This window comes from Perissodus microlepis, chromosome 2 (genome assembly GCF_051167445.1).
Source record: "Perissodus microlepis isolate ML-2025 ecotype Zambia chromosome 2, ASM5116744v1, whole genome shotgun sequence".
Classification (NCBI taxonomy): domain Eukaryota; kingdom Metazoa; phylum Chordata; class Actinopteri; order Cichliformes; family Cichlidae; genus Perissodus; species Perissodus microlepis.
The window spans coordinates 4441920-4465819 of record NC_140462.1 but is presented as its reverse complement, the minus strand read 5'-3'; the positions used below and the strand labels follow the sequence as shown (position 1 = coordinate 4465819).

Here is a 23900-nt window from a genome sequence, read left to right as displayed (position 1 = left end):
TACCATCTCATGTTCATAACGCAGGGCCAGACTATTTTTTAACTCATAGACTTGTTTCCACTAAACATTAAATGCACTAATAAATAGCGGGGTTAATGCAGCAGCCTTGAGAGCTTGAATAAAAGGACCTCTGGATTGGAGAAACCAGCCACTCCATAAATGCATGGCACAATGGCACAACACTGAGCTGTAAATGTGCACCTAAAAGACAAACGACGCTCTTTCAAGGATGATGATGCTCACATTTTGGACAGGGAAGACAGATGGTTTGAGAGAGGACTGAAGGAGGTCATCTATGTGACCAACAGTCATTGAACAGAGGGGATGCTCCACAACACCAAAAGACCCTGCAATAACAGAAAAAAAACCCCCAAACAATCAGATGACCCCCTATGAGGGAGCACTTGGCGTCAGTGAGAAGGAAAATCTGAGTTTTAACAACTTTAAATCTCCAGCAGAACCAAGATCAGGGAGGGGCAGGCATCTGCTGCAAGGGGTTGGGGATGAGGGGAGGTAAACAGGACAATAGACACACTGTGGAAGACAGCAGAGATTCATAATAACTAGTGACTGGATGCAGAGGGGTGTATTAACTCATAAAGAATGAAAAAAGGTGAGTGAAGAAGCAACACACATGATCAGTAGTAGGTCAACGACTCCCAGGACCCCCTCCAAAGGGAACAACCCCCACTAGGGGGTAAATGGATGGGACTCTCCACCTTTGATTTTAGAACTGAAGATGCCTCTTGGATGAGAGTCTTCACAAACTTGAAGAAGTCCAGTGGGCTTCTTCTTTTTTTCAAGCTCTGAAGACGATCACGACCTTGCGAGCCTACACAGATGGTTGATGTAACAGTTTGTGGTTTGGGAGTTGCTTTTTATTACTTTTTATTAACAAAAGTATTGGCAGTTTAACTTTTCCCATCCACTTTATATTTCTAGCCACACTTTAACACTGCACTTTATTCTGTCTACCTTGGAGCTTTATCTGAAACACAGTCACACACCGATGGGTGCTTTTGGGATATTTTTGGTTTTAGCATTTTGTCGAAGGACACTTTAGCATGCAGACCTTCCACTTACCTTCCAAGCCCTAGCCGCAAAGTAATTACAAATAAGACTGTTTTTCACCAAGAAAAGAAAATGTAGCGGAACACAACTTCTCCAAAAAAAAAACCACAGTTTGTTGCTAGGTTTTACAGCTTTGTTTAAGCTAAACCGCATTAATTAGTGAGCTTTGGAGGCATATTTTTAGGCGAGCTTTGTGAACATTGGACGGAGCCAGGGTAGCTCTTTCCCCTTGTGTTCCCCTCGCTCCAGTTAATTCAGAGATATGAGAGGGCTATCAATCTTTTTTCGTCCAACTCTGGACAAGGAAACAAACAAGCCTGCCCACAGAGATATTTAACTATTTCTTCAAGCAAAGCTCCCGTTAGCTTAGTATAAATCAAATCTGAAGGACTCAGAGAAATGTTTTTTTCCCTCTTTCAGACAGGATGCAGGCCAGATGAATAAAACCCTTTGAAAGACAGAAAAACAGATTTTTTTTATCCCTATTAACTCTTAGGTCTGCGAGGGAGCGTTTCAGCACTGCGGTTTGCACAAAAGCCTGATTGGAAGTCATTGTGTAAATGATTGACCATTCAGTGGGTAATCAACCAACTGTTAAAAGACAATGTCCTGCTACGAAATTACAGATGGGAGATTTCAGTGTTTGATTTAAACTTTTTAACAGTAGTTCAACAGCTGCCGATTCACTGCAGCACACCAAAGGGTTTCCTATAAGTGAAATATCATTATGAAATTAAGAACATATCGTGAATGCGGTGAGAAGGGAAACATTTTCTTCTTTTTCCCTGTCCTGTCTGTCACTGTAAAGTGGAGTTGGGGAGAAAGTTAAGAGAAGAAGAGGAAGCGAGAGAGAGAAACGCTGAGAATCTGCTTCAACACCTGTTGCGATAAAGAAAACAGCAGAGAAACCACAGCAACTAACAACATACGCATAAATAACAGTGTTACTGAACAGCACTTAGCTTTCGACTCCGTCCAAGGTCCCTGAAACCTGAAATGGCGCTGACAGCAAAGAAGAGTAGAGATGTAAGGAGAGGGAGGAGCGGAAAGACGGAAGGCTACAAATACTCTGCAGAGATATCGTCAGCTATGACAGGGAGATAGCCCCTTTGGACGCGTTTGACGGCGCTGGTTCTGTGGGATAAAATAAAAAAAAGTAAAAAGCACATAAATACAAATCTGTGTGCTGAAGGTTTTCATTACCGCGGCCTTCTGTCTCCTTTTCCCCAGTGTCTTCTCTCACCTGTGTGAAAAACAGATTTACAGGGTGTGAAACTGTTACTGTTATTGCACTCTAGGTTCATTATGGCAAAAAACAGCCCTTTGTAAGATGCCATCAAGGCTTAAACCATTGAACTTTCTGCTATCTGTGTCCGCGGCTTCCTCTTTGTGGAAGAGTGTGCGTAAACAGTGCAGCAGCAAGATAGAGCTTTCCATAAGCACTGAGATCAGGCTTACCAGACTCTTTGTCCACCAGAGTGTAGGGCCTCATACCAAGATTGCATCTTTCTGTCCCCAGGCCTTCTTTTCCCCACGTGATCCCTCCCCCTCCTCTTATCTGTTCGAGCGGCATTTCATCTGCTCCGGCTCTCTCGTGATCTTTCACCTCTTCACGGCTCACATGATCCCTGTTTTTATTTACCCTGCTTTGCTAAACCACTTCACCCTTCTTGCCCCCTTTCTCTCGCCTCCCTCTTCCTCTACCCAGGCGGGTGATTTCCTGTGTTTCCTGTCCTGTCCTGATCTCGCTTTGCTTTTCTTCCCTCCTTGTTATTTCCTCCATTCTCTGTGATCTCCCCGGTTACCTCGCTCCTGTTTTCCTCTGCTCTTCACTGTTTTTGTCTTCTCTACCCATGTTCTCCCCTGATCCTCCCCTCTCTATAGTTCCTCGTGCTATGTTGGTGCAAAGACACAGACGAGCACGGTCTCTCATGCACACACATGCATCCTGCGGTACGTCTGTGCATGCACACACACCCATGTGCCACAGAGAGCAAGAGAAAGGGAGATCATGCTCTGTTTGCTGGGGCGAACACATTGCCTGAGGCTTCGGCAGTGGGGAATGAAAGCTTTCACCTGTGAGATATTGAGTGTGCATTTATGGACTATAGTGTGCATGCGTATTGTTTGCGAGCGAGTGTGTGTTCTCGCGCTGAGGCTTGTATTGTTTCTTGTAATATAGCTAGAGTAATATTCGGTTGTGAAGCAGTTCTCCAAACACTGACACTTTCCCTTTGAGATTGCTTCGCCTGTTTTGTCCTGGAAAAAGCTTTGTTCTTCATATTAAGTCAGTTTTATTGTAGGTTTGGTTTTTTTTTAAAGAAAACAGAAAAATGTTCCTATTTACAGAAATGTATTCATGGCAACTTTTAATACATTTTACAAAGGCTGGAATGCTTTCCAGGTTGTCAAACAGGCTTTTGAAGAGGAAATGCAATGTACCTTCAAGGGTCAAAACACGCACAATGCAAATAAGTGTGCTTTGGGGTTTTTTTAGAAAGGTTTTTTTTGTGAAGAATATATTTAGCTTTGCATTTTCCGATCCCTTTCACTTCTCTTTCTGTCCTTTAAGCCTGACCTTAAACCTAAGATTAAAAGCCTAACTGAGCTTAAGGCAGATAAAATTGAAACAAATGGACTTTTTGAATGAAAACCAAAGCGAGAGTTCCTTGGCTCCTAGGCTCTAAGAACTTTTGTCCTGCACTATAAGGTTTCTTTTTCTCTTCCATGATCCCCAGTGCCCCAAATTACAGATTATTTTCTCTCCCCGATCACCTTATCGATCGTTCCCTCCGATTCGGAGATTTAAGTCGGCCCCGTGTGTCTGCTGAGAGTTTCTCTCCGCGTTAATGGGAATCTCCTGAGTTTCTGCATAATGCGAGCGCCCCTACTTACGTATTCCGGAATCTCATCTGATCTTTATGCTGACTTCGCCGCATGGTTTCCCTTGAGCGCCCGTCAGTTCACAGGCATGTTGGTCTACAGTGAAGTTAAAAGAGATCAGTGCCAACAGTGATTGACAGCGACAACTGTTCTTCTCCAGCTTTTGTGTTGATGTGTCAACCTAACCTTACTCTACAGTATATCATTATATTCATTTAAGAACACTGTATCATCATCTGTACTGAACCCCTGCAGCTTTAAAGCATCTTGTGGTTAAGTAAGGAAGATGGAACGGCCTTTTCTTTCGTGTTTGCTTGGCTACAGCAGCGAGGTACCTAATACAGTAATGCCCATCACAGCAGTTTAACACTGAATATGATATTCTTGTATGATTTACCATAATCATACTGATAATAGGGGATTATCAACTAATGCTAGCACTGGCTATCAGGCACGTCCATAATTCAATGTGATTTTAATTTGACTGCTTATTTTGGCTAATAGAATAAAGGTGTGCTAATACATCTGTGCTGCATCCAAGCAACGTCATGAAATGTGTAAGACGACCAAACACTAAACAAAATTAAAAGGAATCCAACTGCCATTGAGATAGTTACCTATAGTGTAATAGAGTGGCATTTATGTAATGCTGTTTCAGTCTTACTCACCTCTCAAGCTAAATTTAACCATGCATTCATACAGCACTGTACACTTCTCATATCCATGACCAATTTAAAATCACCAGTTAGCCAAACATGCTAATGTTTGGACTGTGGGAGGAAGCCAGAGCGCTCAGATGAAACACACGCAGGCACAGAGAGAGCATGCAAGCTCCACAGCCGGAGTTCAAACCTGGATCCTTCTTACTGTCTGACAACAGTGCAAACCGAAGCTCAATCCTGCCTTAATACAGTTAAAATATGTAAATATGCATTTAAAATCAAATGCATTTAGCTTTGAAAGCCAGATATTTAGTAATGAAAGGGACAGTGAGTGTTACTTAGACTCAGAATGACCAGCTGGATGGAAACATGATTACTAATGAATTATAAAATAGCTGTTTCTGCTGGATTGTAACTCAAATATGTTTATCATCATAGTTTTATTAGTTGATAATTTGCCCGTCCCAGTGTGTTTGCATTTTGTTCTAAATCATTTTCACCAAATTTCACCTTTTCCTATGCTGTGTTCTATATAGTGTTCTCTGCGTGTATAGGCCCAAGAGATCAATCAGATCCTCTAACCAACTGCCCTTAGTGCAACAAAGGCCCCGACGAAAGACTACAGGGCACCGAGCTTTTGCAATTGCCGCACGAAACTCTGGAATAATCTTCCTGTCGATGTTCACATGTCAGATTCCATTCAATCGTTTAAATCATGCTTAAAAACTCACCTGTTCCATATAGTTTTTGAAGCAAATCAGTTTGGACTTCCATCTGGTCTGCATTTGTGCTATGTAACTGTAAATGTCACTGTAACTGTAACTATAATTGTTTTTAACTGTTTTTGTTGCCTTTTGTTGTAATCTGCTTTGCTGCCTTGTGTGAAGCACTTGGATGGACACTGTCCTTTTTAAATGTGCTTTAGAAGTAAAATATTGATTGATTGATTGACAGTCTCACAGAAACAAGGTTCCAAATTAGAGCTGTGGGGTTTGCATGTTCTCTCTGCACATGTGTGGATTTATTAAGGGTACTTTGGGATGCATGTTAGGTTAATTGGTGTTTCTAAATTGACACTGTACTCTGTGTCAGACTCAAAGCGTGCTACATAATGCTACAGTCACACTACGTAAAACAGTGCTGCATCCAAAACTGCAAGAAGACAGAGTCGGTCTGCCATCAGTCTGGGTCACGTTGGCAATAACATATGATTAGTTTGTCATATTAGTGAAACTAATTGTGATAAATCAGGGAAAATCACAAACCTCTTGCCATCTGCATCAGAGGTGTAGAGCTAAACTTGTCTGCCAGCGGTAGAGTGGCCTCTTGGAAAGACTAGGATATTTCTCATTGGGTCCTTCTGGCCGGACACAGCAAAATCCACACATAAGGCATTACTCTCTGAGCCACAGACTCAGCCAGGCTTACAAATAAGGGAAAAATTTACACATGTATAAAGATACAAAAACACACAGCTTGGTCATTTTAGTAATGACCAACGTTTTACAAAGGGCAGTGCAAATTTGTGGCTTAAAAATCACAGTGTAAGCACAGGTTTTACACACATGTTTCTCTCTTAAAACATTTTGGCAGTTCAGATAAATGAGAGGAGGCTGACGGAGAATCGATATGTTTACGATATATGAGGATGAACTCTTTCTGACAGACATTGCTGGGGACTGTGTGGGGACCTGAGGAATGAAACACAAGTAGAGTCCAGGATTAATCCAGAGAAAACTATTGCTCCATAGAAACCGGAAATCCGTGTGTAACAACTGATATGCACCATGTGCAGAAGAACAAAAAAAAAACATTATTTCCCATCTGATCCCGAGCTGTCTGTGTGAAGATACTGTTACTAAGCCAGGTGTGCAAATGTGCACATCCCTCTGGGTGTTTCTGCAGGCTGTGTGAAACTGTAGGTCCTTATTAAAGTCAGTGTTATGTACAGGCATGTGGTATTATATATCAGTAGATTATATGACATTATGTGATGAAGGGAAGTTAAAGAAAGAAAACTGAGAGTTGGTCTGGTTGTGCACTGCTGAGATGCAAACATGCAGAGAGTTGTTTTCATTGTGTACTGATCATGGTGTAGAAATGCTGCTAAAAGCCTGGAAACATTATTTCCTTAGGGATTAATAAAGTATTTTGATTCTGATTGTGCAATACAAAGATGTATGTTTGTATGCATCTTGCATTAGAATTGTACTTCCTCCTCCTCCAGCTTCAGTAATTATTGCCGAGCAGGAATATGTGGGGCTCAGTTGTAAACACTCAGAGCGAGGACTGAGTAAAGAGTGCCAGGACAGTGCCAAAGTTTTGGCGCTGCACTCAGAGGTTTGAGCCATCCACTCCACACTCCTTCTGATAACATCTCCCCCTCTAATTCCAAGTAAATGAGCACTCCTCTCAGCAAGGTGCAAAGTAAGACATGTGCAGCTTGCAGTAAATTGCCTGCCGCAAGTCTTAATAACTCACATTTGTGTGATTTATTATGTTGTATCCTCACTCGGAGAAATAAATGGTGGAGCAGAAGAACTTCACTGATTACGTGCTGGCAATCTGCATTTACAGATTGAACGGTGAGTATTTGCAAACATTCTGCAATCTGTCTGAGAGCGACTGCAGTCAGCACGGTAGTCGCAAGGATTTTGTCGTCCTATTTTTGCTGTAGTGTGAGCCATGCTTAAATAAAAGTGCACATTAAGTTGATTATGAGAGAACCATTTTACAGTTTCTGCTTCAGCAACCGCATATTTCTGCAAATACTTTTACAGGTGGTCTTGTTTATCATAGGACATCGTACAGCTTTAAAGCTATGGAGCTATTTTCAGAGTGACTAGAGGCATACAGTGACTGGAATGTGTGAGAGAAAAGGCAGCAGAATGTTGCCATTAAAATTGTAATGAAGCACTTGCTTAATTAGGTAAATGTATTGCTTGTGTGTTTATTTTTTCCACCTTTAATGACTGATGCGCATGGGCTTCTTTCCTTCAGTGTGTGCAAGCGCGCCTGATTACACACTGCAGAATGACATGTATGTAAGTATGTTTGCGTGTTTACTTTGAAAGCTCCTGCAGCTTGGTCACCTGCTGCCTTTACGCATATTCCAAGTGGCAAATTAGTGCCGAAACATATTTAATCCTGCCAAGCCAAAAAAGAAAAAACAAAATCTGTTGATAGTTGTTAGTTGTAGTGGGAAGCTGCACAGCGTATCATTACAACTAAGAGGCCAAGCAGCTAATTCTAGGGCTCCTTCATGAAGCCGTACTCCTCCTGATTACGCCCCCACTCCTCACTGATGTCTCTCAAACACAAACACTGATGAGGTCTCCCTACAGGCCTTTTATCTATCTCACCACTCGATACAATATAGCTTTGAAAAAGATATGGGGAAACTTGTGTGTGCTTTGCCTTGTTTTCAGGCTCTGTTCAGATACAAGCGCGTGCAGTCATTCTGCACCACGTGGTGCAGCGTTAAGCACAGCCGGTCTGCAGCACATAGGAATTGTACGCTACTGCTTAATGTTAAGCTCTCGATGTGTGCACGTGTTTCTGTTCCAGTGGCAGTCGGCTATGAGTATGAAGTGTGTCCCGGTGTTATCCACTGGGAAAGAAGGACCGCTCTGATGCAGGGATTTGAACTGGTCCCCTCTGACCTTGGAGGATGGTCTCTGGACAAACACCATGCCCTTAACATTCGCAGCGGTGAGTTTATCCGCTTGTTTTTGGTGCTTGGAGGCTGGCTGCGTTTTTAAAGCCACAAAATGAATTGGAGTAACTTGAATTCAATTCCAATTAGTTTTTTCTTTTATGAAAGAAAAAACTGATGTTTTTTTTGCTTGCTTTCTTTGACATTGAAATAAATAAGAACCACTGTGTGACTTCTTTTAAGTTATGTGTTGATAGTCTAGACACACTACATGAAATGATACAGAGCTTAGAAGTCCAAGATGTCCTTGAAGTAAGGACATCAAAACGCTGTAATCTGGGTGACTGAGCTACAATGTGTCGTTATTGCCATTAAAGCTGCTCAGAAAGTGGTTTGAGATGTATCAAATTTGAATTTTCTCACACAAAAAATCTTAATTTGTTACTTGTTAAGAGTTAGGCACACAGAAGATGGTCCAGATTTAAACCAGTCCAAAAAGTCAGACTGACAAAATTTTGGTCGGTGCAACAGAGTGAAAAACATCGCCCTGTCCCAAAACTCTTTTACTCCCTTAAATCTGGTGTGATGAGTTCAAAGGAAAACAAAAAAGAAAGACCCCAAGTCTGACACATGAAAGAACTGAAACTATTCCTACTTTGGAAAATCGTTGCATTCATAAATGATTTCAGCAACATTAGCATGCACCCACTGATGGGAAGTACACTTAAAGGGCCTTTCATGTCACTTTTGCATTCCTCTCTCCCCAGGAATCCTTCACAAAGGGAATGGAGAAAACGTCTTCCTGTCCCAGCAGCCCCCTGTTATCGGCACCGTGATGGGGAACGGCTTCTATCGGAGCGTCCCGTGCGGCCCGAGCTGCAGCGGCGCGGCTCGGGACATGATGCTGTTTGCCCCCGTGGCGCTGGCTAGCGGCCCCGACGGCTCTCTCTACGTGGGGGACTTTAACTTCATTCGCAGGGTCCACCCAGACGGATACACCAGAACCATACTGGAACTCAAGTGAGAGCAATGATCTTGTTGGGTGTGCTCGTGATAAGACCGCTTTTGGTAGGGATCTCTCGCAGTAGGAAGCAGTGGGATTTGGTGCATCGGATTCACTCGAGCACAATGTGAAATAAAAAATTAGCTCAGCTGATACGGGTTAGCATGGCATTAGCTGCGGATGGGATCTGCAGCTGCGATCTATTTGATCTCGGTGGAATTCTTTCTGAAGTTCGTCTTCATGCAGAAGGAGGAGCGTGTGAGGTTTAGAGATCACAGACTCTAATCTACCTCTTTAGGATGCAAGAGAAGCTGAAAGTCTCTGCTGAGAGACAAAGATACGTTTTTTTCCGTCTTCTTCTTTTTTTTTTCTCCTCTGGATTATGACGATGATATCTCCTACTGTGCTGCAGGCATTACATTCTCTCATTTCTGTATTTTTTCAAGCGTTGAATCTCAATGGGATTGCACAGTCATTTGTCCTGTAGAGTGTTCTCCTTATGTATCTTTACTCTCATTCACTGTTTTTATTCTATGTCTGACTAATATTTCTGGTTCAGGCAGAGGTTTCCTCTGGGAGGAAACACCCCCAACCCGCCAAAAACGGCTTCTTGTTTAGGTTAATATTAAATGTGAAACAATACAACTGTCTAAAGCAACCCCAATTTCACTTTATGGGGAGAAAATTTAGCAGCCTATGAAATTCTGAGGGCCTCTCGTTAGCCTCATAAATAATTGTTTTTACTTTCTCTTCTCTCCCCTTTTGAAACGCTCCTTTATGGCTTGTTATCAGGAACCGGGATACCAGACACAGGTGAGAAGTGGTGATTTACACCTCCTTTATATACCTGCACAAATGTGTGTCAAGGGAATAGACAGTTGCAAAACGCCCCGCAGAGCTTTAACTTTGTTTGTTTGCCTCCTTTTAAATTGCATTGACCCACCTTCACCTGGAACACGCGTGCGGGTTCTGCACACGCTACGAACGCAGTTAGATCTATGAATGTCTCATTTAAATTTCACTAGGTGATATTAAAATTTGTACGCTGGACCGCAGCCAAAATGTCAAGGATTTCATTTTTTTAGAGGATTACTGAAAGTCTGTTTGGTGGATGCCTCGGTTCATTCATTTCCCGAGCCAGACCAAAAGGCCCGAGGCCGGGAGTGGCCTCAACGTCGCCCCGGTCTCAAGCCTCTGTGATGCTGTGAGCGCTGTACGCTGTTTGACAGAAGATTAGACAGATGTTATAGGGTTTCTGTGCGTGCACGTGTGTTGTGATGTTTGCATCTGTGCGTGCACCGCTATCGTGGGTCGTATCGAGCCGATTGTGTGTGTGTGTGTGTGCGTGTTTGTGCTTGTGGGTGTTTGTGGAAGAGCAAGAGAGGGTTCATCCAATTTCAAAAACCCTGACTATTTTTCACGATACCGTGCCAAAATTTGAAACCGTGCAGAACTGATAATATGATTGCGATGTACTTTGTGGGTGGGTAGGAACAAATGTCAAAAAATATATAAATATGCAAACCGTTGGTAATTTTCTACTGTAAAGCCATGTAGCCAGTGCTTCCCATCTGGAGCCGCTTCACCTCAGTGGGGTACTTCTGCGTTTGCCATGTGGAGAGATTGTTGAGTAGCTCCAGAAATTTAAATAAAAAGAAACAGGAGAAGCAGACAAGCTGACACAAGAGAAGGAAAGGAAGCGGTGGAGGTGTGTTGCCTTGAGATCGGCCAATCTGCTGGGATTGTAGCTGAACTCGACTTTGTGACCCACCTGAATTTACAGTATGCTCTGTTAAGCTGAAATAGATGCCAAAAAAATGAATAAATAGCTGTCTTTGTTAGACATTTAGCCATAAGTAGCTGAATTTCAGACTGCTTATAATAATAAAATTAATAGCTGAAGAAGAAAGCTTAATATGTAATGGATAAACGGTCTTAGATGCATAAAGTACTTGGGCTATTCTTGTAGCATAAATGCAGATTTTTCAAAAAAAATCAGCTAAAACTTTGCTTGAAAGAATCCACTAATATATATTATTAACAGAAAATTTGATCCCAGCCTGAAATAAATTCAAATGAACGCATTTACAAGATCATGGGTTGTGTTAGTGAAGGAGTATTTGAGTAAATCTGGCTAGCGTGTCAGATAAAACGCAATAACGAGATTTGCAGCCTATACTGCATGAGCTGGATTCTTCTGAAGGCACTTCGGGTGGTGTTTCCTTACCCTGGAGGCTTCTCTTTTAGCTTCTGCTCCCTTCTTTTCCTCCACAGCAGCTTTTTACTGTTAGCAGCATGTTAGAGTTTCTCCTTTATTCTGTGCTATTGTTCTCCTAAGTCAAATACATTAATTATTCATCCATATTCAGCTTTCAAAGCTTTTCACTATGCATTCTTCCCAGCAAAGTGCCGATCAGCCAAAAGGGCTTCAAAACAAGGTGCTCTCTGAGGGGAAGACGGTATGGGAAGTGCTCAACATGAAACCGCCGTCTATTCTTTCCCCCCCTTTAAGAGTCGGAGCGAGGAGTTAAGCAAATAGGGGAGGAAGTCCTCGACAGTATTATCTGAGAGCCCAGACTGTCGATTTAGAGAGACAGTCAGGAACAGCTAGATCACTGTGTCTATCAACTCTGATCACTGTTTTGTTATTGCGTGCGGTGGGAACGAGCAAGGCTGGAGTGGGATTGTTTGTGCTCCGGTTGTTATTGTTGTTCATTTTCCTTCCACTGAAGGAAAGCATTCGGAGCTATGAGCATCTAATTGAGGAAAAGACAGGTGAAGCGATTTGTAATCAGTTATATACAGCGCGCGATGCTCACGCTAGCTTCAAGAGGCCCGGCAAATACGATGCACCGTACGCCGAGCAGTGGCACATTTTGAAACTCGGTGAATATAACTCTCTTAGGATCGAGTTTAAATTATGTATGTGCAGTTCAGCGCTGAGCTCTGTAAACAGTTATGCACTTAATGGACTAGATGACTGACAGCAAGCCTGCCGATGTTGCTGTTTTTGTTTTTTTCTCTCTTCTGGGCATTGAGAAGGTTCAGTAAGTAAGTATTCTTCTTTAAAAGAAAAGGATATTTAGGGTACAAAGGCTGTCCAAAGCAAACTGGAAATCATAAGGACACGCTGGCTACAAAAAGAAGAAGAAATGAAAAGGTTTGCAGCCCCGTAAAAATATTTTAATTGAGCACGAGCGTGACAACAGAAATATTTGTTTTGACATTGTAATTTTCCTCGCAGGACATTTTTTTATTGAATAGCTGCCGAAGAAAGGAGGAAAAAAGAAACCTTTAACAGCGTGTCTTCAAGTTTAATTGGCAGGAAGCCTTTGACCAGACCCAGCTGACATTGGATTTCACGCTACAAAAGTAATTGCCCGGAACTCAGTTAGTTACAGTGTTCAAAGTGCAAAATTTAAATTCCCTCTCACTTTTTTGATCACTGTGTTCAAGTCTTAATAATAATGCAACACAATACAACACAATAGCATGACAGTATCAAAGGTTTTATGTAATTAATGAACTGTGGACTATATGTGGAGAAACAAGTCACATCTTGCCTGCACAGCTGCTTGCCCACACTGTTGGAATTCATCCGACACAAAGGACAGTATGCAGCTTGCAGGAAGCGTAAGGGCGAATAAAGTCAGTTGTGCAAATGTTTGGCTCAGGCTTTGAGGAGAAAAGGACAATTTCTTATAAGCAGTAGGACATGTACATGACGCCGCACGGAGGTATTTCTTCCTGTGCAACATGCTGTCTATTTGAGCCTCTCAGTGAATCAGTTCCAAGACTTTTGTCCACTTTTCATCAAGCAACAATAACAACAACAATAACAACGGGCAGTTGTTTGTCCCCATGACTCATTCAGCTGAGGTCAGATTTGCCTGGGTTTAATTTTGGACCTTTGTTGCACTCCTTGTTATTGTTCCCTCTTATTTTCTGTTGGGTCAGAGCTTTTTTTTTTTGATGCCGTACTGCGGTCCATTGAAAGGCCATGAAGTTAGCAGAAAAGATGATCCTGTATATACTTCAAAAAAAAAAAAAAAATGAAAGAGGACCGCTTTTTAATCAGAGTAGAGCTTTAAGTTGGCTTCTGGAATATTGATCTGGTCAGTTTAGTAGCAGAGGGGGTTGTTAATCAGTTTCAGCTGCTGTGGTTGATGAAATTAACAACAGGTGCACTAGAGGAGCAACAAGGAGACAACCCCCAAAACAGTAATGGTTTTATACATTTTTCCCATGTCAGTAATCATCCGACGGGTTTTTCTCTAGTTTTGCATTTGAATAGTGTCTGTGTCACCACTGGTAGCATGAGGTGATACCTGGACACTACAGATGTTGCGCAGGTAGTCCAACTCCACCAGGATGGCACAAAGGTTTGCTGTGTCTCCCTTCAGGGCCGTAGAAGGTCCTTTACCCACTGGTTTTCCCAAGTAGGAACAGGATGAGCACCCCCAGAGCTACAAACTCACCTCCAGTGAGCGAGTCTGGCTAAACAATCAGAAAAAGACTTCATGAGGGTGGAATGAGGGACCAAAGCCCTCTAGTGGGCCCTGTGCTTACTGGTTGGCACTGTGGAGCTCGATTGAAATTTGCCATAGAATACCAGAATTGGCAGATCCACCACTGGTGCTCTGTGCTGTCCCCAGGTTCACCCTGAGTGTGTGTGACAGACATGAAAGGGTCTGGAGAAGCAGTGGAGACATTATGCTGCCTATAACATAGTTTTGCATGATGGTGGGGGGGTCAGTGATGGTCTGGGGAGGCATATCCATGCAGAGACCCACAGACTTCTGCAGGCTAGTCAATTATGCCATTAGCTATCAGGAAGAACTCCTTTGACTTATTGTCAGCTTCTACACTGGTTCAGTGGGTCCTGGCTCCTTCCTGGTGCACAATGATGGCCGGTCTCATGTGGTGAGAGTATGCAGGCCGTTCCAGGAGGATGAAGGAATTGACTACCCCCCATGCTCGCGTGACCTAAATCTAATAGAACACCTCTGTTTCAGTCCATCTGAAGCTGCCAGGAGCTTGGTGATGCCCTGGTCCAGATCTTGGAGGAGATCCCCCCTGACACGATCCATCGTCTCATTAAGAGCATGTCTCTGTGTTGTCAGGCTTGAATTACAAGCACCTGGCACCCATACAAACTACTGAGTACCATTTTGAGTTGCTGCAATGAAATTTCATCAAACTGAACTATTTATTAAATAGCACAACAACAGTCGCCTCGAAGCCTCGCCACATCATTTTTTCACTTCGATTTTTGGGCTGTCTTTGAATTGAGCCCTCTGTAGGTTGATGATTTTCATTCCCATCAAACAATGTGATCATCCATTCCTAACACATTACCCAGTTCATATCAGTTTTTCCCCCATTGAGCTCTAATGTGTTTTCAAAGTGTTCCTTTAATTGTTTTAAGCAGTCTGTTTGACATCAGGTGAAATCAAAAGCAAAGATACATACAGGCATAAAATTACAGCTGACGAGTCATTTTCACATCATTGTTTTTGTAACCAAAGTGTCTCAACTCAAAAACATCATACATTGACGCAGCTGTTGGAAAGATTTCCACATGCAAGGATTATGCTGTTCTTCTCCTTATGCAGCCTGCGCATACATTTATACATAAGGCTTCTTATCGCTGCCTGACATGTGGATACAATTCTGCTGACAAATATACCTATGTGACACTATAAAATGTTAGCAAAAACATCCTTGTGGCTTTATTGTAGGCAGTTGTAGGTTTGCTGTTTTTATACTTAGTATTATACAGATGTGCCATTGAAAACAGGAAAAACAGGCACTGACATCGGCTCTTCTTTACTTCCTTATCAATGAAAGCCAGTTTAAGTTAGCGTAACTGGTGTGGCCCAGAGCATGTCCTTACACCTCAGTGAAGGAAGAATCCATTAATACATTTCATACTGGAGTTGTTGCTAAAGGTTTTTTTTTTTTTTTTAAATGGCCTGTGCAAAGTTATTGTAAATTATTGTTAAGTCATTAAAATAAGTATATTTTTTATTTGCTGTCATAAATTTTTATTACAAGTGTCTGTCCATCCACTCATTGGATGGCTCAGTGGTTGTCGTTTAGGCCAGCACACCCTCTTTACTGAACCCAAATCCCTAAAATATAGACTAATTAACATCCCTGAATGTTAATAGTGGGACTACCTAATAGTGTGACTACTACTTATTTATTATAAATTCATTATATTTTCATTATTCAGTTATTTTTATTAGTAATGTTAACATTGTTTGATATCCTGGGGGAAAAAAGCAATTTTATTGCCAAATAACTGATTTAATTTAGCTGGAATATTGTTTGACATATGGAAAGAAATAATTTCAACAGTTAGAAATTTTACATTCAAATTTTAATTACATCCTGTTATTGATCACGAGCAGCAGCATAACCAACCATGCCAAACAAGAAGCATTTAATTGTTCCAGATCACCGAAGCAAGGGAAAAAAGTCAGAAGCAACAACAACAAACAAAAAAAGAACCCCAGAAGGATTTAAGCTTAACTTTCAAAGCAAATAAGCTAAATTGCTTTAAAGTTGGCGTGAGCCCTGTGCCTGGTGGTTCTTTGCCAGCTTTTTTCTTTTTTTTTTCACTGCGGGTTGCAGAGAAGTTAGTTTTATCCATAGTGCGCCTGAGGCCATCGAGTCCAAGCGATTGCTGTACTTGGACTGCATGTAGAGGAGCTGGCCGAATCTCTGCTCAACAAGATATGTTGTTTGGACAGCAAGAAGAAACAGGCCAGTCGTCTTCCAAAGAGCTGCATAACACAGGGCATGCTGACCTTACAGTTCCTTTTATTCACACATTCAAAGGATTTTAGCAAGAACTTTCAGACTGAGCAGCAGTGCAAGTTTGCCCGGCTCAACTGGAACTACGGCAGGCTGCTGACCGAGCTTGTCAGGGGTCTTAGTTTTGGTTTTAGACCAGTGCTATCAGTTTTGTTTTGGGTTTTTTTGTATTTGTAAATCAGGATCCTGCATCACAGGATGGTGGGAGGAAGCAAGTGAAAACCCACACAGTCACAGCCAAAAGCGAGCCACGAGTGCGAGCCACGAGTGCGAGCCACTCCACCGCCGTGCTGCCCCATCGTGGGTTTCTTCATTCTTATAAGCAGTTCAACCAGGTTTTATATGAGGAAAGTACCTTGGTGCTGTTATTGCACTGAACACAGACGTGCGAGTTGTCTGAGAGGATAAGGCCAACGCTCCTGTGACCACAGCTGCTAGAGTTATTAGGAGTTGATTCACGGGGCTGTAGGCAACCTCCCTGTGTGAGGCTGCAAGAGGAATGCCCAAATTGACCAGAAGAAAAGTTTCACTGAGTTAAAAAAAAAAAGAAAGAAAAAGGGGAAACTTCAAAACAGAGACAAATTCCAAGAGCTTTCTAAATGATTGTAAGCTCTATTGAAGAAGGCAAAGGGAGGTCCAGCTTTTGGAAGTCAAACATAAAAAAGCCAAACTGGTGTTTAGTTAACTCTGTGAGGTCGACTTTACTCTAGCCCTATTTTTTATTTTGGGAGGATGGGGGATGTTCGGTTGCTCTTCTGAGTTTCCTATTCTTCTCTTTTTAAAAAAAAAAAATAAATAATAGGCATAGCATTAGAGCTAGGGTCGATTAGACCTCAGATAACAGCATAAACACCAAGCAATAATTGTAAGTACAATCAAAGGTTTATTAACCAAATTCCAAGAGCTTTCTAAATGATTGTAACGTTAAATGTAACATTTTACATTACACTTTTGTTACAAAATTACAAGTATTTAAGTCCATAATGTAATTAGACGAATGTATTTACATGAAATTAAATGGTACTGGTTACATGGTTACATACATGTAATCAGATTACTTAAAATCAACATTTTGAGCATGATTTTTTTTTTTTTTGAGTGCAGGGTTGTAAAATTAAAAAGTGCTGGGAGACTCGCTGTAATGCTGCGAGAACGCCCTTTGAACACATCAAACTAATTCCGAGCTTTTTGATACGGCGCACGAGTTCAGTGTTCAGAAGAAAAAAACGCCACCGGAAAACACAACCCCCTTCTCACACGTTTAAGATGTACTCGCACTAGGTATGACTGCTGTAGCATGATTGTTGTGTGTGTATGTCCCCAAAAACCCCTGCTGATCGACTCTCGTATTACTCTTTCCCTCTCTCGCTCTTTCTTTTCGATCACAGGTGCTTTCAAATCGTGCTCCTTCAGCTGACATTTTAGTCATTCTGTGACTCAATTAGGGAAGGGGTGACACCTTGTCCTCGCACTAGCTTGTTAATTACTTAAGAAAATGTTCACAAAGACATCTGTTGTTGAGAAAGTGTTAGAAATCCATGCGCAGCGTGCGCAAGTCCAAATGAGCTGCACCCAGGTCCAATTCTTCAAGCGAGCTGGGGAACAGTTTGCTTAATCGCTAATCAGACAACTGGACTTGGGGGCAAAGGAGCCTGGTGCAACGCCTCCTGTAGCTGTGTTTTAGAATCAGCCTGCTTTGCTGCGCCTGGCAGAGGGTCGAACCTGTGCTTATCAAAGGCATTTTAGAGCGAGACGCGCTGCCTGGTGCCAGAGAGCTGCGTTTCAGTCGGAGGTCGCGGCTCCTCCGACAGGATGAGAGCCCAAAACACACATTTAAAAGCACCCAAGAAACACGGGGCCATTTGAAGTGGTCAGCTGTGTAATCTTAATCCAACTGAATATTTATGGAAAGAACTGAGACGCACTGTTGGGATAAAAGCAGCCATAAACCTGAAGGAAGTGCAGTCGTTTTTAGTGAAGTTTTAGTGAATTCAGAGAAGGGCATTTGTTCTACAAACAATAAAAATCATGTCGGGTGAAAGGAAAATATCAGTTTTAGTTTTTAAGCAAACAAGGTCTCTGATTAGGATGTAAGAGTCATGTAAGTTCAGTTTTACATCATCAGTGTTTTTACGCCTTGTTATTGTTTGTGTGGACAGATCAGCACTAAAAGGAGGAATTACTTATCTCGATGCAGTGTTACGTCTCCGCGAATTTAGTCTGCAGTCTGTTCATTACAAGGATAATGTGTAGCTCGTTACAAAAGAGAATTATCTCTGGATACAGTGGTGCCACTTTCCTTTTAAACGGGATTTCTGTCCTTATAAAAAAGGGTTTACAGTAGCTCAGGAGGACTTTGTACTGTTTTTCTCAACAGTCTAACTAAACCCACTGGTTGTTTGTTCTTACGCTCTGAAAGGACCCATGTAAATGCTTTTGAAACAAGAGTAAGGAGTGGTTCCATCTGTTCAGCTTTCACTTCATTTTACCGTAGGTAAGCTGTGGCATCTTTACTGCTAGCTTACAGCAGGGAAAACATCATGATTTGGGTTAAAATCCACTTTCTACAATGATAAATGCATATGTGAAAGCTCCACTCTGGCCCCAAATGTAAAGAAAAACAGAAAACATGCTGTGCAACATGTTGACATTTTGAATTCATAACCATATTAAGAATGTCCCTAACATACACAATGCTAAAAATAAGATTATCACTCAGGACTACTCTTCAGCTGCAGTGGCTGTGGCCATCTGTACTATGTAAATTAGAAGGTATTAATCTTGTTGCTTCGGCACAGTCGCAAATTTACTCCAGGAGTCTCACAGTAATGCTATTCACTGGGATGACCTAATTGCCTCTAAATACCTATATTTCAAGTGACGGTGTTGTCTAGGCAGGAGTATGGAGGTGTAGTATAATTTTGCAAAACTAGGCTAGTGTCTCAGTCAGTGTCACTTTGAACTGCAGTGTAATAAATAAATACAACACCAGACAAGCAAGAAACAAAAGAAAGTAGCATGCACAGTTTCACTGTATAACCTGTTTCAACGAACTTTGTCCACCTTGTCTCACTAGCACCAGCCCTGCCCACAAGTACTATCTGGCCATGGACCCGAGGGGGGAAGTTCTGTATGTGTCTGACACCAGCAGTCGCAGAGTTTACAGGGTGAGGAACCTCGGGCAGCCAAAAGATCCATCTCGCAATCTGGAGGTAGTTGCTGGGACGGGGGAGCAGTGTCTACCTTTTGACCAGAGCCACTGTGGAGAGGGCAGGAAGGCCACGGAAGCTGCACTCAATAACCCTCGAGGTAGGACAGCCTTCAGCCCTCCAGATGAATATTTACAGATCTGTTGGTCGGTACGCACGGATCAGTTTGGCAATATGTGGTGCATTTAGCTGGAGTTGTTGCCTTTGGCTAGAAAAACAGCCGTAAATATCAGGATTTTAATATTGGTGCGGCTTGTTACGCACCCACATTTTATGCGGACTGATTGTGCTTCAGCACATCTCACCGTTCAGTTTCATTCCAGTGTGTTAACTATCAGGATTGAGATCATTATAGGACACAAAGCTTCTATGACAATCTCAAAACGCCACACTGATAACATTGGAACAGTGATACTCTGTGTGCTTTAAACATCTTTGGTTCAATATCCATGTGAGAGAGTGATAGCATCTTTTTAAAATCATAATATTGATAAAAAGGCCTTAGACACTTTATCATGCTTTCATTACTATACTGATAAATCCATTTCAGTCGGATGCTTTTTCACAATATATTGAGTTATTGATTATTTAGATATTATATATTAAGTAGGAGTGATGCTGCAGAGCTAAAAAAAACTATAAAAGCATGTATGCTTAAGAAGAGAGCGTGGTGAGCTCTTGTTATGGAAAGTAAGTGACTCTCAAATCATTTTACCAGCAGGAAGCTGCAGCTACAGTGAAGTGCATGCAAACGGGGCTGATTAACTCACTGAAAACAGCCACAGAACGTTGAAAATTCAGTGTAACAATGATCCCAATGTTGTGCACCGCTGCCTCGGAAAAAGGTCATAAAGACCTGGTTCATGCCGTGTTATTATGGTTTCTTTCTGCCTTTCCTCATCACTGTAGAGCTGGCAAGGACAGTAAAGGCTAATTACAAGCTACGAGCACGGCTGGAGTAAAGACAGTGCGGCTATGGGAAGATAACCTGTGCACACATGTAGCAGTGAGCAAGGAAAGAGAGATAGCCCTTTACAAATCTTTACAAATGAATGCAAGCTGCACAGCCAGTGTTAAACATATTCAGTATCATGGACATGGCCATTTGGTTATTGTTTTCTTTATAAATTATTTTTCCTGCATTTTGTGTACGGGATACATTTTTGGATTTAAGGTGCACAGTGAGCTCATGTTCTGTTTGTCAGACGAAGGATAATTATAGTGCAAAGTGATTAACGTGACTCTTTAAATTATCCCGCCGACTTCAGAACACGTTTCAGTCGGGTGTATACTTATTACAATGAAGCGAAAATTAGCCGTGCACCTATTGCAGGAATGACTCATGTTATGTTTTGACCAAAATGACATTTAAAGCTTTGTTTCTCATATGATTTGTTGAATTAGCACGTGCACCACGTGCCCTCAAATATTTAGATAATCCCATGGCATTAAAATTATGTTTAATTGGTTCAAAGCTCCAACTGTTCACTGCCACAAAACACCCCATCACAGTCTCACCAGCAGCCCAGCTACACGGATAGATTGATGGATTCATGCTGGTTGTGCTTTTTCGCCACCCTGCCATCATTATTTATTTATTTTTATGTAAATTGATTTAACCAGGCACCACTATTATATAATGCAATTGTTATATAGCTCCTGCCATTCATTTGTACGGTGCTAAAACTTGAAAGCTGCCTTTTAAAGTCTTTACCTAATTTACCCTAAAAAAATAACAGTAATACTGTTATTTTGCTGGATTAAAAGCAGACTGTCTGCCAGGGTACAGCTAGACCTTTTCCACAGCAGACACTTTGCCATGGCACAGGTGTGACTAATAAAGTAATAATCATGGCTGGAGTCCATTGAGGTGCTCTAGTTTCAGGCTCTGGTATTATGTATGCCGACTCATTGTCAGGGCTTACACTTCAATGGAATAAGGCCATTGTTAATGCTGTTCGTTGCACCTGTGCTTTTCTTGCTTTAACAACTCCAAATGTCTCTGTGGAAAAAAAGTAGAAAAAGGTCTGTTTTTGGCTCTGTGGTTCAAAACACCCCACAATGTAATGACTGGAAATGGAAAAGGGAAAAAAAAATCTATTCTTCGTTCCACGGACTTGTCCACAAAGCCTAATTTAGAAGAATTACCAGAAAATATGTCATGAGGATGTGACTTAGAGCTTGCTTTCCATCATTTTTTTTGTGCTGACTGCTGACGGTAACACAGTGCACCCTCGAAGCTGCAGTCGGCACACAAACACATGTACTTACTTAGGTTTCAGGTCGGGTTGCGTTCATGGACATTTAGTTTGTGTAAGCACCTATTTTTCACCTTTTCTTTTTAAAAAGAAACCATTAAGTTGATAAATTAAGCATAGCCTACGTAAACCTAAACGTAAACCCAAATTACTATCACACCTGCAAACAAGTTGAAAAAAAAAATCAGGTGTAGGGATACAAAAATGTGTGAGAAGTGTTCAGCATTGTGTAAAAATCTTGAGCCACCCCTCGTTTCTTTATATTTTGCTTGTGATGAGCCAGAGATGGCAAACTATAAAACCTTACAGGGTGACTCAAGACTTTTGCACAGCACTGTAAACTTGTATATGTTTAGTTTGAGTGCAAATGTGTGGCAGTATTATGATAAATCAATCAAACATCAATAAGTTTGGATCATGAATTCATTAGAAAGTAAAAAATAAAAGTTTCCAACCTTGAAACGCCAAGTTTATCGTATTTGATACATGAGTTTTTAAGACCTCTACATCATCAGGGGGATTTTTATTTTTCATAAACAACCTCATGTATACAATCAGACACATGCTGTGCTCATACATGCAAATTTATATTATCAGAAGGTTGAATAAACACCTTTTACAAGGTTAGATTATAAACTATAATAACAGAAAGTTACAAAATTGTAACAATTTTTAGCATTCAATAGATTGTTTATGTGCATTAAATTAAGCAACTTACGATATGATTAACTTATCTGCATTTGATTCTCGGCTTTTAGGGAGAATGTTGGCAGTTGTGTCCTTGTATTTCACACAATATGTGTTTCAGATGGTCTCCTTTTGAATATACTTCAGATATTCTCTGCAGAAAATTCTACGCATTATAAACTGAAAGCCTAAATTTACCTATCTCCAAATTGTCCTGGTCTACTCCCTAAAATATTCCGTTTCAAATGCTTTTCTTTATGCACACTGTGGCTGTGGTAACAGTCATAAATTCCTGTGACGCAGCAGCGCTGTACTCTTCTGTCTCTTCTGTAGATTGATTAAATCGCCATGTTATTTTGCTCATTTCTGGCTACAAGAGAAATATTTTTATCTTGTTCCTAAGGCAAGGGAAGTTTGATCTTTGTTAAAATGACAATAATAGTTCAACTAATAGGGTAAGCATGGCTTCCCCTGGCTTACAGGGGGAGAAAGCACTTGTAGGCATAAACTTAAACCAGAATATGCCTGTCATATTAAGCTTTTCTAATGCACAGAAGTCTGCAGATTTAGTTCTTGATTCCCTCCTAGCTTTAGCCGGGTTCAAGCAATTTAAATTAATGCACATACATTTCAGACATTAAGCCCGGGGTGTTGATTTGAATTGGTTAATCGTTCTGCCCTCACTTATTAGCTGACAGGAGTGGATTCCAGCTTTTCCTGCTATTGTCTGCTATTGCGCTACTACGTCTTAATTCCCTTTGTTCTGTCCTGGCTGTGAGCTGTAGCAAATTTAACTGGTCTTGTCTGACTTTTGTCATCAACCCACAGGATACCTGGGGTTAGGGATTTTTTTTTCCTTTTCTTTTGGTCCCTTACACTCATAGCAGTTTGGACAATAGTGGTGAGAGAAACAGTCTTCGTCTATAAAGCGGTGCTGAATGTGTTTATTGTATATAGTGCTGCGAAATGTGTTCCAAAAGAAGAACGACAACAGATGGTGTGACCTCCGCAGGCTGATATAACCTCAATATCATAGCGACAGAAGCCTAAATCTGCAGAGAAACTGCAGCAAGTTCTCAAAGATTCTCACGACAGCTTATCTGTGTGTAAAAATCTGTGCTGTTTTAAAAACACAGAGATGCAAACACAGACTACTGATTTCATTTATTTTTCTGTTAATGTTCATCTGCGTCTTCACATTGCAGAGATCCATATTTTTGCAAGCACATGTTGACAATTCATCTCAATTTAGCCGTCCTTCACACCCACACGTTATATCGTTTATTCTGTGATGTACTGTGCACCGTGACTGTATGCACAGACAAAGGGTGATGCAAATATAACTGCACAAGTAAAGCTCCAGGTTGCCTACTGACTAATGCTACAGTTTGCAGTAAAGCACGAGCACTCGTATGCAGAAAAAGCTGCAGTTCACTTTATTTGGTCAGTGACTCTGAACTCACCGCGGATTAAAATCAAATGTCATGTGCTACATCAGTTGTCCTCCAGGATGTCACACTACAAAGGTTAAAATGGCAGATTTTTTGTTCCTGCCTTCCAGCGTTCGGTCTCCAGGTGTCACGGGAGATTTTTTAGCCACATGCCTGTCACTCAGGCTACGCCCACAGTCCTGCAAGGCCTGTTCTGTCA

The 23900-nt window shown here is 41.5% G+C and overlaps 1 protein-coding gene across 1 annotated transcript in view; it reads left to right on the top strand.

Annotated features, from left to right (window-relative positions):
• Nucleotides 1-23900, top strand: part of tenm1 (teneurin transmembrane protein 1) — a 190295-nt gene that overhangs the window by 123236 nt on the left and 43159 nt on the right. Inside the window, exons 19-22 of the mRNA XM_084941232.1 lie at nt 8184-8327; nt 9039-9291; nt 10067-10087; nt 19173-19405. Coding sequence (XP_084797358.1) covers nt 8184-8327; nt 9039-9291; nt 10067-10087; nt 19173-19405 — 651 coding nt within the window. The remainder of the gene's footprint in view (nt 1-8183; nt 8328-9038; nt 9292-10066; nt 10088-19172; nt 19406-23900) is intronic.